At 35.5% G+C, this 17,561-nt stretch overlaps 1 protein-coding gene across 2 annotated transcripts in view; it reads right to left on the bottom strand.

Annotated features, from left to right (window-relative positions):
- Positions 1–7,884: 7,884 nt before the first annotated feature.
- Positions 7,885–17,561, bottom strand: part of IFT74 (intraflagellar transport 74) — a 122,962-nt gene continuing 113,285 nt past the window's right edge. For both annotated transcript variants that reach the window (XM_017869325.1, XM_017869326.1), the window contains 4 exons: positions 15,024–15,187; positions 14,318–14,443; positions 10,105–10,165; positions 7,885–8,192 (listed from right to left, as the gene is read on the bottom strand). In XM_017869325.1, the coding sequence (XP_017724814.1) occupies positions 8,074–8,192; positions 10,105–10,165; positions 14,318–14,443; positions 15,024–15,187 (470 nt within the window). In that variant the 3' untranslated portion in view covers positions 7,885–8,073. The remainder of the gene's footprint in view (positions 8,193–10,104; positions 10,166–14,317; positions 14,444–15,023; positions 15,188–17,561) is intronic.

Here is a 17,561-nt window from a genome sequence, read left to right as displayed (position 1 = left end):
TAGGCAAAATAAAAATAAAAGGCATCCATATAGAAAAGGCAGAAATTCAAGAAGTGTCTCTGTTTACTGATGACATGACTTATATATAGAAGACCCTAATTATCTACAGCTAGTGACAAAATAGAAGCCTATGGAAAATAGTCACGATCAAATTTTCATTACATAGTTATCCCAATCACAAAGTCACTATCACAGTTTGCAATTAGCCTGAGAAATAGGGATCTTTGAGATGATTCCAATAGCCATGGGGTCCCATAATAACCCTGGAAATAGACCCAGGGAAACTGAATGACTTGCTCAAAATCCTCCAGCTAGCAGGTAACAGAGGTGCTTCAGATCCAAACTCCTGTGCCCTTTCATATGCTACATTCCCTTGATACAGTAGTCCCCGCTTAGCTTTGGTTTTGCTTTCCGTGGTTTCAGTTACCCAAGGTCAACTGCAGTGCAAAAACATTACATGGAAAATTTCAGAAATAAACAATTAACAGGTTTTACTTTGTGTACTGTTCTGAGTAGCATAATGAAATCTTACGCCATCCCACTCCTTCCCACCCGGGACATGAATCATCCCTTTATCTAGTGTACCCATGCTGTAGACCTGACTCTCTTGTTAGACACTTAAGTAGCCTCCTCAATTATCCAATTCACTGTGTTAATGATAGTGCTTGTGTTCAAACTGCCTTTGTTCTACTTCATAATGGCCCCCAAACACAAGAGTATTGATGCTGGCAATTCGGATATGCCAAAGAAAAGCCATAAAGTGTTTCCTTTAAGTGAAACGGTGAAAGTTCTTGATATAAAGAAAAAAAAAATTGTATGCTTATATCTACTGTTATGAATCTTCTACGCAAGAAATTGTGAAAAAGAAAAGAAATTCATGATAGTTTTGCTGTCACACCTCATACTGCAAAAGTTATGGCCACAGTGTGTAATAAGTGCTTAGTTAAGATGAAAGAGGCTGAAAATCTCTAATAATCTGATTTTAAAACGGGCAAAAGATCTAAATAGACATTTCTCAAAAGAAGGCATAAAAAGAGCCAACGAGTATATGAAAAAATGCTCAACATCAGAGAAATGCAAATCAAAGCTACAATGAGATATCATCTCACTCCAGTTAAAATTTATCCAAAATACAGGCAATAACAAATGCTGGAGAGGATGTGAAGAAATGTGAACCCTCATGCACTGTATGTGGGAATGTAAATTAGTACAGCCACTATGGAGAACAGTATGGAGGTCCCATAAATAAACTAAAAATAGAAGTACCATATGATACAGCAATCCCATTGCTACATAATACCCCCCAAAAATGAAATCAGTGTATCAAAGAGGGATCTGCATGCCCATGTTTACTGCAGCACTATAACAATAGCCAAAATTTGGAAGCAATCTAAGTGTCCATTAACAGATGAATGGATAAAAAAAAAAATGTGGTACTTATACACAATGAAATACTATTCAGCCATAAAAAACAGAATGAAATCCTGTCATTTGCAACAACATGGATGGAACCAGAGGTCATTATAGTAAGTGAAATAAGCAAGGCACAGAAAGATAAACTTTGCATGTCCTCACTCATTTGTGGTAGCTAAAAATTAAAACAACTGAACTCATGGAAATACAAGTAGGATGATGGTTACCATAGGTTGGGAAGGGTAGTGAGGGGAGCAGGGTGGGAAATGGGGAAGGTTGATGGATACAAAATATAGTCAAAAAGAATGAATAAGATCTACTGATTTGTTAGAACAACAGAGTGACTATAGTCAATAATAACTTAATTGTACGTTTATTTTTATTTTTTATTTTTATTTTTGAGACGGAGTCTTGCTCTGTCACCCGGGCTGGAATGCAGTGGTGGGATCTTGGCTCGCTGCAACCTCCGCCTCCCAGTTTCAAGCGATTCTCCTGCTTCAGCCTCCCAAGTAGCTGGGATTACAGTGGCCTGCCACCACACCTTGTTAATTTTTTTGTATTTTTAGTAGAGACGGGGTTTCACCATGCTGGCCAGGCTGGTCTATATCTCCTGATCTCATGCTCTGCCCATCTTGGCCTTCCAAAGTGCTGGGATTACAGGCGTGAGCCACCACGCCCGACCCTGATAAACTCTTTTTAACAATTCTTTTCATCAACAAGCTTAGCAGGTATTGATGCCGCATCTCTTAATTCCTAAGACAATTAAGAGCTATGGCATCAATATCTGCTATGCTTGTGATTACTGGAGATGTGGATGGCAGTGAACAGTGAGGTCATGAAGTATTGTTGGAATTAAATATTTGACATATCAAAGTGTGTGGTTAGGCAAACCCATATTAGACATTCAACCTATGTTCAATGAAAAGGTTCTGGACAGAATTTTAAGGTAAATTTTTTAGAGCCTTTTTTGGTTTGGTTTCTGCTGAAGTGGGGGCACTTTAGACACAGTACAGTGGCAAGTGATTTTGTAAGAGGCTTGCTTACCTTATTACCTGACACTCTTCAATTAACTGTTTCTTGAGGTCTTTATGAACACCTCTTACCTAATTGGCTACCTCAACTGTGCCTTAGGAAAAGGAAACAAGGCAGCTGGACTTTCACAGCTTTTATCCCCTTCTCTGACTTTGGTATTTCTGGAAGGAGAAGGAAGTGAACCAAGGAGTGACTTGAAGGGGAGCGGCTCCCAGGAAGATAGGGCCAGTTTATAGTAAATGTGCATTTGGCCTTCCGATAAAGGCCATTATAATGGTAAGAGCTCCAGTACACTGCAGGGATGCAAGCTTCATACATCTATCTACTGTTGGCACTTTTGTTATTTCCTCCCAAAGGGATTCTTGCTTTTCTCTATAGGCTACGTAGGAAGTTGAAAAAGCTGGAAAAGCAATTTTCTTTTCCTCTCCTTCTTAACCATTTCCCCTGATCCTCCGACACAAGGTCCCGGCTTTGTCCTTGGCAGGGAGGGACAGGGTTGGGGCTGGCCAAACTCTGAGGCAGCCCTCTCCTCCTCTCCAGTAAACTAAAGTGATTTCATTTTAACAAGAAGCTAATTAAAGACCTATAAATGCTTTTAACAATGAACTATCTTTAGTAAAAAAAGAATCACAGATTGAGGCTGTATGGACTCTGAACAACATATTTTCACCCTTCATGTCAGTCTGCGACTTCCTCTATCTAAAGTGACGCTAATCTAACTGGAAAATGGATAACACACAGAGCAATGTTAGAGTGAGCTTATCTACTGAAAATGATAACAAAGAGAATGAGATAATATTTCAGTTTGGTTAGTTAGCTCAGCTATTGTCTTCTAATCTTAAATGGCCAATTTAACAATAGTTCTCTCTTCACCCTCTGCCAAAAGTAATTTTAATTGATTAAGTCTGCCTTTCTTACATGGTATTACCTTACTGCTATCAGGTTAAGAATACTGTTTTATAAAATATTTTGAAATAAAACAGTTTTGAAAACCTCATTTTAGTTTTTTTCTCTTGTAGAAAGCCTTCTGTAGCATGGCTGAGCCTTCTTTTAGGTACTAGACAACTCGACTTCTGACTCATGCTTTCTCCAAACCCTCTTGTATATTGGACTCCCCAATAAACAAATGGGTATGTCTTTTCTATCCTGTGACATACTTTTTTTTTTTTCCTGAGATGGAGTCTCGTTCTGTCACCCAGGCTGGAGGGCAGTGGCGCCATCTCGGCTCATTGCAAGCTCCGCCTCCTGGGTTCACGCCATTCTCCTGCCTCAGCCTCCCAAGTAGCTGGGACTACAGGCCTGGCTAATTTTTTGTATTTTTAGTAGAGATGGGGTTTCACCGTGTTAGCCAGGATGGTCTCGATCTCCTGACCTCGTGATCCGCCTGCCTCGGCCTCCCAAAGTGCTGGGATTAGAGGCGTGAGCCACCACGCCCGGCCGACATACCTGTTCTTTATGTGCAACCACTTGACTTGCAGGAGGATACAGACAATGAACAAACAATATAGCCTTCGTTACTGAGTAGATTATTCCTACACAGGTTATTCCTATTTCTCTTCAAGTTATCCAGTCAGGTTTTCAGAGCAGTAATTCATTACGATACATTATGAGGAAAAACATTGAGGCAGCAAAATATGATCTAATATATTCTAAAAATTTGCTTTCGATGTATATTACAAAGCCATAATGAATATTTTAAAGGGATTTTAAGAATCAGACTTTTGTAATTTTGATACGAAAACATATCCTGCAAATTAAAATATAGCTTGTAATTGCAGTAATGCGGCAGTTTTTTTTAAGTAAAACAAATGAGGTAGTGCCTTGTCAGCCTGGATAACACCAGTGCTGGTGACAATGCAGGGAAACAATCACTTCTGCACATTGCTAATAATGACACCTTTCCCAGGACGATTTGTGTCAGACGTCTTGGGTTCTGCATACTCCTTGAACCAATCTTATGAGTTAAGCATTATTATTCCATTTGTAGATGAAAAAACTGAAATTCTGAGACTAACTTTCCAAGGTCTTATAACAAATTAGTGGTGAAGCTGGGATTCACATTTCCAGCTATCTGATCTAAAACTTACATGTAACCTCTATATCATAAATCTCATTCGATAATGTAGGATTTGCTTTTGAAAGTTTTGCACAATGAAATAATATGCAACAATTTAACATGTTGTACAAGAGTATATAATGACATGGAAAAATGTGTGCTAAATTATAAATAGCAAATGTAAAATTAAAAACAATGTAATTTTAAACGTGCATAAATACACAAATAAAACAGATATGTGTGACATAAATATAGACGCATATCTAAAAAGAATGGTGAGATCACAGGTAACTTATTTTCTTCATTTTATTTATCTGTCTTCCTAAATTATCTACCTTTGTATTAAAATTGTCTTTTAAAATGTTTTCAATTATCAAACTGTAAACCTGCAATTTTAAGACATAATCTACTTTTATTTTAAAACGTATATAAAATGAGACACAATATCAATTTAAAATAGATTACTACAATTTTCTAGTAGTCCATCTTTATTTCTTCTTACTTTAAGTCTAAACATTATAATTTCCCTAAGGTTGTTTACACTGCAATTGTATAGCAAAAGGAAAGAAGTCTAGAGAAACTGAGCAAGGGGACAGCAAAAACCCCTGGAGCTACTACTAACTGGCCTTTCATCTCTGGTGTGAATATCATGACTCCATGCTGTAATCCTCCAAGCATGCACTGAATTTTGTACCTTAAAATGAGACTATAGTATTGTCCAAATGAGGGACTCCACAGGAAAAATAATATCAAGAACTCATGTTTATTTACTGATAAAGGATAAGGATGGGAAAAACAAAGACTTGCTAACTTTCCCATGTTGATCTTCACTAGTAAAACTGTTCAGCATGTTTGTTCAGTCTGCAGCTCCTTTCCACGTGACTTACAAGGTGTTATTTTAGCATGAATGGAACCCCCTGAGTAATGTGACTGACTCAGGAAGAGCCAGTTCGTGCAGCTATTAGCCTCCAGTTCTATCCCAGTAAAGAGAATATTCTTGTTGGATTTGTGGAAAGGCTCTGAGAGGAAGGAAGAGACATTAGTGAGAATTTCCCTCAGATAAAACATGTTTTAATTTAAAGAAATCCTGCTCAATTATTTCCCCCCACACCAATATTATATATGAATAATTTAGGATGGAAATTGAAGCCTTGCTTTTTGTCAAGAAATTTTCTTCCTCCCGAATTTCCCTTGTTATCATGCAAACACATATATTTAATGGACAGGCCAATCTTCCTCCTACTTTCTTTCTGCATAAAGATTGGTTCAGTTCTCCTTAGCGTCAAGGACTGAAGAGTTTTTACTACATCCTTTTCATGAGTTAAAGTAGTAACTGTATATAGTACTTTATTTGAATTTTATTGCATTTCTAAGTATTATATGTACATCTTAGACAATTTTGAAAATACCAAAAAGACCAAGGAAGATTAAAATCACCCATAATCCCACCACTCAGATAAAAACCCTTATTACTAATAGTAAAAGTTACTAAGTTGGTTATTAGTTTAAAAGGGCACAGTAAAATGTCAAGAACACTTAAGTAGAAATTAAAAAAAAAAAAAAAAAACTAAGGAAATAGTAAAGGCATTTAAATTTGCTTTCAAACGAGGAAAACAAAGATTACCCATCCACAAACACGTATTCCAGATTCCCTTCCTCCTTGGAAGTATCCACTAAGTACAATCAATGTGATTAAGAGACCGTAGTAGTCAGTTCTCTTGCCTAAACTCTATGCTCAATCATACCTCTGGTTGTTACTGTATAAAAGACGAACATTTTTCAGCAGTCACGTATATTCATAAAGGCTCCTAATCACCAAATTACAGTAATATTTTATGAGTGAACGAAGGGCTGGGCAAACTGTCATCAAAATTTACTTGTTTCATCTACTGAATTTAAGAGTTCACTCTCTTTAACTGCTAAAAGAGTTTTTTCCCTTGTGAAATTTAATAAGCACTTTCTGCTACCAATTTCCAATAGAAAACTCCACAGAATCACAGCATAAACATCTGAGGGTGGCTAAAAAGAGATATACTCAGGGGTTATCCGAAAAAGGCCAAAGAGCCACCCAAAGGACTTGAGTAGATGAAATTATTTTAGTGTATGAAGTCTATTTGGTGTACAAAGTCTATTTCTTGGAATGACACATCTCATGTGACCTAGGCTCTGTGAAAGTAAGGGTTTTGTGGACAACTATCTCTGGGAAATGCTTTACAGTATATATTCTTCTTGAGCTTATTATATATTAGCATATTAAGGGTTATAAGCAGTCAAGAAAAAATAAAATAATTCACCTTTGTTTCAGACAATGTTTCCCAAACTTCTTTCCCCATGAATCCTTTGAAGGCATAACACTATTAATAATGAGATGCTCAGGATTTGTGGAACACATTTTATGAATGCCACCTTAATGAATAGATTGTCCAGGATCTTCAGCCATATTAGTAATCCAGAGTTAAGTGAGCTCAACAATGCTCACTCCTTTATTTAAATGTGTATAGACTGAATTTGAATAATTTACCATTATAAATATTTATTTTAAAAAATCAACATATATGAGTAAATTTTAAGGTATGTAAATAATATCTCAATAAAGCTATTTTGTTTTTTTTTTTAAGAAATCAATGTGTTGTTTCAGAAATACTGAAAAGTAGAGTTACTCAGTGAACATGATATCAGAGCAAAAATAGGATAGTTTTAAGTAATATTTTATGCTGGCCAAGGTGACTAATTCCTGCACAATAAGAGAAGATACATCTGCAGTTACTATAATGTCTTCCAGACTCTATGCCTCTCTCCCAATCCTACCTCTTCTAGCTTTTTTTCCCAAATATTCTGGCTAATGCTTATAAATTAATCTACTTAAGTCCTAATAGTACAAGAGAGTAAACGCATACTGCAGGGTGGCAATGAATAGCAGTAGCCATAGTCCCAAACACCCCACTGTAAATGTAGTTTTTTACCTAATGTTCTTCCAAGAATATACATATGAAAAAATATTTTAAGAATTGCAAACATTAAAAGTTTCTAATTCCAAATCTTTAGGTATAACTGCTCTATAAAGAATATGCATTATAAATTTATCTGTGACATTATATGGTCTAATACACATCAAGTATAACCTATTTGAGAAGTAAGGTTCAAAGCTAAAAATCTCCCTTCTGATCTTACTATTTTTTTCCAGAAGTAAAAATTGACAATGTTGATGTAAGTGCAAATCAGAATCATACTCCATGCATCCGTCCTAGAGTTGATATAAGAAAAGCTTATCTCATTTGTTGCCACAGATGGATTATACTAGCTAAATAAATTTCAACAGTCACTTTTAGTTTCTTTATCTCTTGGTTCAAATACAAGTATCATAAAAGAAAAGAAGACGATACTTTTAATATGCAAACCATTTACTGAACTATTGACTATTTTAAAATATCATTTTAAAAGAGGCAACAAAATTATAACATTCAGGAATTTTAGGTAAACCCAAAGGTAAGCTTTTTTTTTTTTTGTAGTCAACTTGTACCAAGTTTAGCAGCAAGAGGATACTTCCTTAGAGACTTTCAGTTGACTTAAACTCAGTTTCCGCTAGTGCTATGTAAAGCATCCACGATGGTTTTATTGTATTCTGCAATCTGTTTGGTCACATTTTTCATAATTGGCCGGTAATCACTCTCTTGACTCTTGGTTGCTATGACTAATTACATGAATTAAGGGGAAAACAATGTCAATAAAATCTAATTGTGGCTGAGAAAGGAACTAAATACTGATATTTTTCATATTTAAGATGGTACAAAAAAGCACAATTAGAATACTTTAAAATACAGTACATTATTTTAACAGATTAAGTATCGATTAAAACCTAAAATGCCAAGTTAAACTTATTGCAAAAAATTTATATACAATATAAACACTTTTTAATATTTAATATGTTACACATTTTTAATCTCATTCTGGTCTTAGAACAACCTAACATTCAATGAACTAGTAGTTCCCATATTCAAACATACATACACACATACACATACCATGTTCTCTAGGGTACCACAAATAATTTAAGGCAAATTTCTAGACTTCACTCTGCTCCAAAATCACCTACTTTATGTTGCACAAAACTCCACTGCTAGACTTAGAGCATACTGTGAACAAGTCTTCTATTTTTAAACTAAGTTGCACTAACACTGGCAACAGAGCACCTAAAACACTTTATCTGGAGGTAAGTTGGGGTCTAGGCTGCTTCTGAGCTGAAGTTCAGCACCACCCTAGGAGAGAACCTACGCTGCCACTGAGTCAGGATCTAGTTCTCCAGGCAGAGACACCCTTGAATGGGTCAAAGAAGGGAATAGGAAACAACTTTTAAGGAAATATTTGTTACAACTCCACAATACATGTTCTCAACAGCTGCTTGCTGCCTCCTATAATCAAACTAAAAGTAAACAGTAAGATGAGACATAAGTATCATCTTTGTAGACATAAAATGGAGTTGAATTAACTGAAACATGGATGAGCTTGGAAGTCAAACGTCTCAGGATCTTACTTAGTCTACCTCCCTTTGCTGCCCAGATATTCAATGTAGAACATCATAAACAAGCAACTATATATTATATACATACACAATATATGTTTTATTATATGATTATATATAATTCTCCCAACAACACTAATTAGGAAATATTAACTATATTTTAGAGACTTCAGAGATGATACAATTCTGGGGCCAAGAGCAGTGGCTCATGTCTCTAATTCCAGCACCTGAGCAGGCCGAGGTGGGATTGAGCCTAGGAATTTGAGACCAGCCTGGCTAAGTTGGCGAGACTCCCGTCTCTAAACAAAAAAGAAATTCTTGCCATGTTTATCAGAAGATTTACTGATAATGTTTAACTTTACCCAAGCCCTGTGATCCTGGAAAACTGAATCTTAAGAGATGATACAGTTCTGGCTTGAACAGATTAAATTGTACAAAGTTTGTAACTTATAAGCAGTAGAGTTAACATTTAGTTTGTAACTTATAAGCAGTAGAGTTAACATTTAAAATTGGATCTCCCAACTCCAAAATCTGGGCACTTAATCACTATGCTACATTAAGTCTTTGTACTCCTTTTTTGGCAATTTCCAAAATCCGCTATTACTTTAGGGCGCGCACACACACACGCACACACACACACACCTCTTAACTACTGTAGAATTGAAACAGTCATATTCATTTAATTTAGCTCAGTGTTTTGTACATATTTGGTATTTAATAAATGTGTGTTAAACTATAACTAACTCAGTCAACTTCATTTTTAGCTTTTTTTTTTTGAAACAGAGTCTTGCTCTGTTGCTCAGGCCAGAGTGCAGTGGCATGATCTTGGCTCACTGCAAGCTCCGCCTCCCAGGTTCATGCCATTCTCCTGCCTCAGGTTCCCGAGTAGCAGGGATTACAGGCACCTGCTACCATGCTCAGCTAATTTTTTTGTATTTTTAGTAGAGATGGGGTTTCACCGTGTTAGCTAGGGTGGTCTCGATCTCCTGACCTTGTGGTCCACCCCGCCTCGGCCTCCCAAAGTGCTGGGATTATAAGCATGAGCCACCGTGCCCGGCCCCATTTTCATCTTTTTAAAGGATACATTCTTTCATCACAAAATTATTTTGCTCATGGTGTTGCCACTTTCTTTCCAAATTTGTAAGCTAAAAACATAAAAGAAAAATATTAACTAGTATCCATATTTAAAACAATTATATGTCTTTCTAAGGGGATAAACAAAACAAAAACCCTCATCCATTTTCCTTTCACTTGCTTTTTTCGAGAAAAGCCCATAGTAGAAAAAAAGATCTAACCATAATCAGTAAATCACCGGTAATGACACGTGGATGAATTCTATAACCATCAGTTTTACCTATATATTTATTTATTTTAATTATAAAATATTTTAAACGTTTATTATACCAATGAGCATGCTAACTAAAAGACAATTTATGATTTTCCTTTCCCAAAAAAAACTTTTAAAAGAAAAATGGGACACGATGATTCATCTCTTCTTGAAATCTGGAAGTCTAATGCCACAAATATAATATATATTCAAACACTGTCAAAGGTTCAGCCATATAGGAGAAACTTCCTTATTTCCAGGGCTAAATATCCTGTCTAATTCCACAAGCTGTGATAACAGCAGAGCTGCAGTGTGAAGATTATAAGAGAGCTGGTAAAAAGCTGGCACTGTTACAATAATTTCTGCATCAACAGGAAGCTAATGTGGATATTATATTGATGGTTGCTTCCTCAGAAGACAATTTTACTGTTATAGAATTAAACTGTTTTTCTGATTTAATTAACCTCGTAACTCTGGGTTATGGTCTTTCTTTTTTAAGATGCACATAGTTTTTTCCAAAGCAAAGGACCATTTGAAAATTGAAATGCTAAAATAATGTTCCGTCTGGACATTTCAAAGAAGTAATGATTAGTTTAAAAATACAATAATTGAAGCTGCAGTGGAAATGTTTCCTTCTACCCTTCATGTTAAAATAATTTTCAGGGCGCAAATTCAGCCTTGATGTAGCATCCATCTCATTGTTTCCTCCAAAGAGATAAATCTAGATATTAGAATGAATCATAGCTAATTAATTATGTGAACTGTATGTGCTGTGAGGTGGTATTACTAAATCACATCAATCTCCCGTAGACAGGACCTTGAAGTTAAGATGGACTTAAGGAAGCAGTCAGCAGTTTCTGGCAGTAAATCTCTAATAACCTTCAGCAAAGTCAAGTACCAGACTTTTTTGTCATTGTTTAATACAAACAGGTGGCCTTCTTATAATGCATCAGACCTGTTAAGTGCTACAGGAATTATATAAAAGCAACGCTATGTCAGATGGTCAAATTCCTTTTACATTATACCTCTATATTACTGACTTTCCTTTAAACCTCCAAGGATATCATGAAACAGAAATTCATTTTGAAAATCTGTTTTTCCCTAACTTATTTATTATTACATAAAATTCTTCATAGATGCCAAAAGCCAGTTTTCAAGAAAATAGTTGTGAAAGACAGGAAGATCAGGATTTGATTTAACCAGTTGGGATTCACAAAAGATGACAAATAACACAGAGAAGGATTTAAAACTGTGGCTTATGTTGTGATTTCCAGTTATCACTACATGGAGTTAAGAATACAATTAGCACTTAATGTAGGGATAAACAAGGTAACCACTCACTGGCTCTAAGAAATGGTGTTTGTCAAATGCTTTCCATCTTAAATAATTTATTCAGTGAATGAGGAGGGCTAATATTCCATAAGAAGTATCAGTATTTTTTTCTAAGAACCACTGAAGACAATGACCTCACAAACTTTGTCTTGTTTCTTCCCCAGCACTCATCCTCACTCTAAACAACCTGAGAAAATTTTGACTTATAAGTCTATATCTAGGTTTGTATATGAAGTAGAACAGAATAACTGGTAAATTTGAATTATGTAAACTAGTGATTTCTAAGCTTTTAGTAGTTGTAGTAAGCTTTCATGAGATTCTACCCTTTTCAAAAAGAATGTAAGGTATATTTTGTTTTCAAACAGTACATCCATACAATGAAATAGCTAATGCTATAGAAATGTCACCAAAGGCTGGGTGTGGTGGCTCACACCTGTAATCCCAGCACTTTGGGAGGCCGAGGCAGGCAGATCACCTGAGGTCAGGAGTTCGAGACCAGCCTGGCCAACACAGTGAAACCCTGACTCTACTAAAAATACAAAAAAAATTGCCAGGTGTGGTGGCAGGCACCTGTAATCCCAGCTACTTGGGAGGCTGAGGCAGGAAAATTGCTTGAACCCAGGAGGCGGAGGTTGCAGTGAGCCAAGATTGCACCATTGCACTCCAGCCTGAGTGACAAGAACAAAACTCCATCTCAAAAAGAAAAAAACGGCTGAGCAAAGTGGCTCAGGCCTGCAATCCCAGCACTTTGGGAGGCTGAGGCAGGAGGACTGCTTGAGGCCACAAGTTCAAGACTAGCCAGGACAATATAGGAAGACCCCATCTCTAAAAAAAATAATAACAAAAATTAGCTGGGCATGGTGGTCTGTGCCTGTAGTCCTAGCTACTTGGGTGGCTGAGGCAGGAGGATCGGTTGAGTCCAGGAGCTCAAGGTTGCAGTGAGTTACAATTATGTCACTACATTCCACCCTGGGCAACAGAGTGAGACTCTGTTTTAAAAAAAAAAAAAAAGGCTGAAAAAATTTAAGAAAATGTTGAAAGACTATATGAATAGCATGATTTCACTTTTGTAAAACAATATGGATGTATGATTGCAAAGGACAAAAAGACTACAAGGATAGAGCACCAAAATGTTAACAAAATGGTTGTACCTAGGTAGTGGAAAATCAAATGACATTATTTTTATTTTTCTCTATCATGATCACATAACTATATGAAGAAAAGGGGATTTTTTTTTTTTTTTTTTTTTTTTTTGAGACAGAGTCTCGCTGTTGCCCAGGCTGGAGTGCAGTGGCGCGATCTCAGCTCACTGCAACCTCTGCCTCTTGGGTTCAAGTCACTCCTCTGCCTCAGCCTCCAGTGTAGCTGGTACTATAGGCACCTGCCACCACTCTCGGCTAATGTTTTGTATTTTTAGTAGATGGGGTTTCACCGTGTTAGCCAGGATGGTCTCTATCTCCTGACCTCGTGATCCGTCCATCTCAGCCTCCTAAAGTGCTAAGATTACAGGCGTGAGCCACTGCACTTGGCCAAAGAGTGAATTTTTAATGCATTTAGCATTTTAAACCACGTGTGCAAATTTCTAGCATAGACTAATTAGATATGAGAATGATCAATCTTTTTCAGACCATAGTTGTTGACTTTGTATATGACACATAAAGCTTCATTCAATCATTCAACAAATAATTGCTGAGCACCTACTATGTGCCAACCAACAGCACAGTGCAAGGAATAAACGAGATAGACATTGTCTCTGTCCAGTCTCAGCTCTCAACCTAGACCTCACACACTGTTCAAGTAGTTATCAGCAAGATGAGTGATATGAAAAGGGGGCTGCAGGTATATATATCTATGTATCCTATGTAAATAATTGGAGACATGAATTAAGAAGTTCAAGGATACCTGGATTGCTCTTTATAGCATTATTTCAATTGTTTTAAAACTAGGAATTACCTAAATAACAATGAAAGGGAATTGGTTCAATATATTATGCTACATCCATGTACTGGAATATCATTAAGCTATTAATATTTTTTAAAAGTCAATATATATATTGACAAGGGAAAGTACTTATGATGTACAGTTAATCGTGAAAAACAAGCTTCTAAATGATATGTACAATATGGTACAATTTCTATAAATGCTTAGAAATAAATGTGTACCTAAGTATATGCATAAATATGTGTATACACATATCTATCTATCTGTCTATCTATCTATCTGTCTATCTACCTATCTATCCATCGACTAAAAGAACCCACACTACAGCAACAATAAGCATTCTCTCTTCTGGGTGATGGGGTACTAGTCATTAGAATTTATTTTATTTGTGATTTTGTGGATTTTAGCTTCTGCATTAGTAATGTTTCACTTTCAAGATTTTAAAAGATACTATCCCATATATCTTAATAGCTGTGCCAAAGACAGTATCTAACAGAGTTGGCTTTCAATATAGGTTTATAGAAGGTAAGAAAGCAGGAATCCATTCATTCTGAATGAAGACTGTGCAGAATCTGGCTGTCTTAAAAGTCAGAAAATACAGAAGGTATATAAAGCAAATCTTAAAATAAAAAAATGATTGTTTTGGGGTGAAAATATAGACTAAGAGAATTTCAAAGTCATTTAAAACATTTTTTACCTGAGAATGTGTCTCATTTTCTTGCAATTGTGTTTTTAGTGCCTCATGTTCTATGTTTAGCTTCTCCATTATTTTCTTAAAGGCATTTCTGCGGGTTGATAAGATCATTCTCTCCTGATGTAATTTCTAGAAAGATCCAAATAGAAGTGACAGGTTATAGAAAATATGTAGTAAGCCAGCATAAAGCATATTTAACTTAATTTCAATAACTATATTCTGGTAAAATTATATCAAGGCTATAACTACTCTAAAACCTCTTTGTAAAAATATCCTTTGAACTATAAGCTATGTTAACATTATCTGTATTAATAACTCTATTAATGCTGTCATTATCTCTCCTGACCCTAACAAATTAAGTCTAAATTAATATAAATAGCAATGGAAAGCTACTGACAAGTTTCAGGTAGGATAGAGTCATAATCTAATCTGCATTTAACAAAGCTCATATTTGCTGAAATGCTCTGTATTAAGTAGCAGCTTATACCTTGCTTTTCAATTTTTGCTTTTCTTTAAAACTTTAAGTCACTCTAAATTCCAACTACATATGTAAACATTTTATTTTTTCTCAGCTTATACAAATAAAATAATCAACTTAAAATAACAAATCCTATTATACCACAAATCCTAATATACCACAAATATATTACATTTGATCAAGAAAAAAACAATCTGAATTGTAATTCTGTAAGACTTGGTTAACGTTTACCTTTTTCTTTTCTTCACCTGATGATTTTAAAGCTGGCAAATCATTATATGTCTCCAGATCAGTTGTCATTTGCTTAATTTTGCTTTTTAGAGAATGCTGTTCTTCAGTCATCTTACTTTCTAGAAGCTCCATTTTCTGCAGATCCAACTGCAGACGTTGACTGTCTGAAACATAAGAATTTAAGGTGATAAGTAATCAAAATTTTATTCCTTTCAACAGAAGGAAATGTAATGCAACTATTAAAAATCATGTTTTATAAGAATATCTGTAAAAGAAATATATGTTCACTGTAACCAGTGAGATAATATAAATTAAGAAAAAAAATACTCATCCCCTCAGCAACCAATTTCAGGTAACCAATATATTAGGGAATCAAGTTAACCTGATGCATATTAGCCACAACTGTCTCCATGCTAACAAACATGTAAGGTTTTTTCTTGCTTAGTAATACAATCTATATTACGAGATAAAGACACATTATTTTTAATAGGAGCATGACACAGTTATGTAGGGAAAAAACCAAGTTAAATAACATTATATATATATTTGAGCACAATTTTATAATTGCACATATAATCAACTCTTACTATCCGTGGTAGTTATGTCTATGAAGTTATTGTGAACAATGAGTTAGCAAATATTGAACTATTGCTCTAAGGGAAATACAGGATTAAGTTCCTGTGAGCCTTTAGTCACATTTTAGTCAATTAGCCAATATATGATCTTGCCTTATGTGTGTTTCTGTTTAAAGACATCTTATTTACTATAGGTTGTAGATTCACTAACACTGAACTCACAGCCAACAGCACTGTAACTTATGCCTGAATTAAGTTTACCTATCACACGTTTTCTCCGTAAGCCACACCACAGCCTTTGTGCTTAGGAACACTTAGCACATCAGCACTTTGCTTGGGGCCATTTTAAATGGCATGATCACCAACAGAAAGCACAAAAATGCAAAAAACATGACATTAAATATACTGCAAAAAGGAAACCTGTTTATAGCATGAGAACTGATATAAGAAGGCAGAGTGCTGCCTTTTTCAACTTCTGTTGGCAATGTGCATGTCAGACTTGAAATTTTTCACGAGTCTGCCCATGTCCACAAATGATCATGAAAATGCTCCAAGTATTTATTTGGAAGATACAAAGTATAAAGTGAGAAGGCAAATTCACATGTTTGTTAGCATGGAGACAGTTGTGGCTAATATACATCAGGTTAACTTGATTCCCTAATGAAATCTATGAATAATGAGGATACGTGTGTCTGTCTCATTCTTCCATTCAAAAACACCAAGCATCTACTATGTGCCAGGTGCTGAGGATATAATAGAAATCAACAGAGACATGGTTTTCACTCAGGGAGCTATATTTTAGAGGTAGAAGCAGGCAATTAAATAAGTATTTACAATAAACTGGATAAATAAGAAAAGAGTAGTACAGGGTGCCATAAAAGCATGTGGCAGGGATCAAGAGAGCTCTCTAAAGATATGTCTTTCAATTAAAGACTTAAGGTTTATAAATATCACACAAAGAGGAAGGTAAAAGTGTTCCAGCAAAAACAATCAGCATGTGCAAAGTCTAGAGGTAAGAAAGTCTAGTACCTTTGAGCCAGTAACAGAAGTTCAGCATACTGAATAGTAAATGAATATGAATGAATTTGAAGAGTAAAAAACAATGATTCAAAAGTCACTGATTTAAGAAAAGAGACTGTTATCCAACCAAAATTTTTAAAGTTAGTGTAATTAAGCCAGTATTTCTTGAATGTTTCCTTTTACCCCTTTAAGAGTTTTAAAAGTCAACCATAGCGACATACACTATTTAAAAATATATATGTATATGTACACATAAATATAAATATCTATATAGCAAGACTTAAATGTTGTTGTAAAGAGTTTTGTTTTGTTGGATTCTTATCTCCACCAGGGTTAGAAATAGTTATGAGAATCAAAGAGCTGAACAAGTGACTAAGGCTTATGCTATTTCAATCCTCTAAATAGGAACTGTTTTTAGCCTGTAGATACTTTGACTATTTGGAGTAAACACTGACATAAATCTAATTGCAAGTTTAATTTGAATATATACCAGGGAAATACATTTAAGAATCATACAAATTGATTTTTCTTGATAAAAGGAGAAAATGGTTGGTATAGGGTAAAGTTTATCTTTCTTTAACAACAGGTCCCCAGTGAAAAGCTAAATGCTACTCCAAGGGAAGAGACAGGAAGAGGATGCAGTCTAGTTCCTTCTGATATGCTGTGAAGTTGCAAAGTTTACCTAGCAGTGTGTACACAGTAGCAAAATCTCAGAAGGAACCACTTTGACCTGGGGAAGTGTTTCTAAGATAGTCTGTCATCAGCACATTTGTTTACTCTCTGGAGTTTCCTTTCAAAAAATATAAATAAAAACTACTGCTGATAAATTCCTTGCCTCTTTGCCCATGCAGTACACCAGTGTTTCTCAACCTTTTTCTTACATTATTGACTCCCTAAGAAGCCGTTTACAGACTTTTTTCCCCCAATCACCTCCCTCCCCCGA

This window comes from Rhinopithecus bieti, unplaced genomic scaffold, assembly GCF_001698545.2.
Source record: "Rhinopithecus bieti isolate Rb0 unplaced genomic scaffold, ASM169854v2 scaffold_2572, whole genome shotgun sequence".
NCBI lineage: Eukaryota > Metazoa > Chordata > Mammalia > Primates > Cercopithecidae > Rhinopithecus > Rhinopithecus bieti.
This window is presented reverse-complemented; position numbering and strand designations above follow the sequence as displayed.